At 36.2% G+C, this 2,692-nt stretch overlaps 1 protein-coding gene across 1 annotated transcript in view; it reads left to right on the forward strand.

Moving 5' to 3' along the window:
* LOC127655075 (guanine nucleotide exchange factor DBS-like) overlaps positions 1-2,369 on the forward strand; it is a 41,434-nt gene extending 39,065 nt beyond the window's left edge. Inside the window, exons 21-22 of the mRNA XM_052142682.1 lie at positions 698-807; positions 896-2,369. Of these exons, the coding sequence (XP_051998642.1) occupies positions 698-807; positions 896-973 (188 nt within the window). The 3' untranslated portion in view covers positions 974-2,369. The remainder of the gene's footprint in view (positions 1-697; positions 808-895) is intronic.
* The last annotated feature ends 323 nt before the right edge of the window (positions 2,370-2,692 follow it).

Here is a 2,692-nt window from a genome sequence, read left to right on the forward strand (position 1 = left end):
AAAGATCAGCAGTCTGTCTCCTGTCTGTCACTGTGAGGTTTCAGTGGTAGCTTCTTTGTAATCTCTACACGCCACTCATTGTGTTCACTTGCCCAGCAATAAAAACTCTACATTTACATTTACGCATTTGGCAGACGCTTTTATTCAAAGCGACTTACAGAGCCCTTATTACAGGGACAATCCCCCTGGAGCAACCTGGAGTTAAGTGCCTTGCTCAAGGACACAATGGTGGTGGCTGTGGGGCTCGAACCAGCATCCTTCTGATTACCAGATTACCGGTACCAGTTATGTGCTTTAGACCACTACACCACCACCACTCCACAACTTTACAAACAGACAAAAACAAAATCTAACTTTCCTTCTTTTACCCTGAGCCATATCCTTTCAAAGGGTTAGTTTACCAAAAAAACTGTCTGACTGTCTGTCTTCCATGGAACACAAAAGGAGATGTTAGGTTGAATGTTAATGACCGACAGCATCAGGTCGCCATTTAGAAAAAAGATGCAATGAAATTTAATAGTGACTGAGGCTGTCAGTCCCTAATATTATGCATAACATCTATTTTTGTGTTTCATGGAAGAAAGTCACACAGGCTTAAAAACAACATGAGGGTGAATAAATGATGACAGATTTTATTTTGGGAGAACTATCCCTTTAAATTCGATCATCTTTTTATCTTAATTCCCTCTTTCCTCAGGTTGGACTAAAGGATCTCTCTCCCTGGGTGCCTCTGTGGAGCATGACGGATACTTCAGTGCAGAGGAGCATGTGACCTCGGACCCCGAGGAGGAGAGGGAAGAGAAGCTGGTACGAGACCACATCTGTTTTTTCACAGTCAGCCTTTCAGAGTGCAAAAGGGTGTCATGTTTTAAGAATTTTTTACATTTGATTTCAGTGTGAAGATGAACCACAGTCTGTGAGGATATTAGAGGAGATCCAGTGTTCTGAAGAGAATGAGAATTCCAAGAAATGAGAGTTCAGTGTTTGTAAAAGAGGATATGCAGTCAATGTACAGCATATACAGTGGCCGCAAAAGGTATTTAGACATGCTTAATCCACTGACAAAAATGTATGAATTTCATTGCATTAGATAAAAAAATTTAACAAGTGGCATTTATTTTGAATAAAGATAACACAAGCACATTTTCTTGCAATTTTCACAAAAATAAGTTTAAGAGATTTTAAATTATAAAACAATACTGTTCAAAATTAACACAAAAAGTATTTTGACACTTTCTGGTAGTCAAACGTTAGTGGAACATGCATTTTTGATTTGGTGTGGAAGGCTCCTGGGCAGTTATTTTCTGTGGATACAAACGGCATAAAAATACAGCTCCCATCTACTTTAATGAGGAAAGACTAAAATATCCAAAAAGGTTGGTCAAGATTACAATCAATAAACATATTTAAAATAAGCAGTAAATTCTGACAAAAATGAAATCATACATTGTGCTTCTTTATATCCCAGCTGGTTTAGCTAATGCACATGTGCATTCTGGAGTTGATTGACAGGTAATATCTGTATCTAAAAAGTGATTGGCTCTTTTACCTGAAAGGCTGGACTTTTTCAACATAATGGGTGTTTCAATTTCTGCTATTCAATTTAACACAAGTGCTCCGTCTGTGGGCAAATAGTCTCTGAAACTGAAACCTATAGTGTAACATTAAGAACTTTTTACTCTTTGTATACAGAGAAAAAATACTATTGAAAGAAGAGCATTCTTTGCTGAAGGTATAGATATAGTAAAAAGGACTTAAATATTGATCTGTTTCTCACCCACACTTATCCTATCAATTCTGAAGACTTTGATTTAACCACTGGAGTCATATGGATCTTCAAAGTACTGGGCACCATTCCCTTTCATTGTATGAACCTACAGAGCTGAGATTCTTCTAAAAATCTTCTTTTGTGTTTAGCGGAAGAAAGAAAGTCGTACATATGGAATGGAATGAGGGTGAGTAAATGATGAGAGAATTTTCATTTTTGGGTGAACTATCCCTTTAAAGCACCAAAATAATTTCAATGGAAATTCCGTGTCAGCACTTTACTCACTGTCTCATAATAAGCTGTGATAGGTGTCTCAAATACCTAAAACTTATAACACGTTAATTATATTTGCCACAGTGATGGTGTCCATACTGGGATATGGCATGTCTATTGTCAAGTCCTGTGATTTCATTTGTGAATGCAAGTAAACAGTTGTTATATCAGTGTGTACAATGCAGGAAACTTGGACCTACATGTTAAACAAGCATATTGTATATGCAGATGTTGTTTGTCAAAGTGACTGTGATCACCCTGTGGTGTTTTTATGTAGAATTGTACCAGTGGATTTTATTTTATATGTGCATAAAAAAATAAAACCATAGTTGACTGATTATTTTTGTCTATTTTATTGCTGGAAAAGAAGAGGCTTGGTTAGGCATTGAATGTATTAATTGAGCTCAATCATAATTTTAGGCCAAATTATTCAAAGTGCAATATTAACTTGTTGTTTTAATTATGTTGTTGTAATTAATGTTCAGTCCTATATATCATGTAAAGTAATCTAACATGACATAACATAATTAATAATCTATGAATAATTCTGAAACATTTTGAAATGTAGTAATGTTGCCGTTATTCATGAAAGTGTTTTGCATGTTCTGTAGGCAGAGACTCAGTCCTGCGCACAGACAAAATGGGCGGAGC

Source organism: Xyrauchen texanus, chromosome 14 (genome assembly GCF_025860055.1).
Source record: "Xyrauchen texanus isolate HMW12.3.18 chromosome 14, RBS_HiC_50CHRs, whole genome shotgun sequence".
In the NCBI taxonomy this organism is placed as follows: domain Eukaryota; kingdom Metazoa; phylum Chordata; class Actinopteri; order Cypriniformes; family Catostomidae; genus Xyrauchen; species Xyrauchen texanus.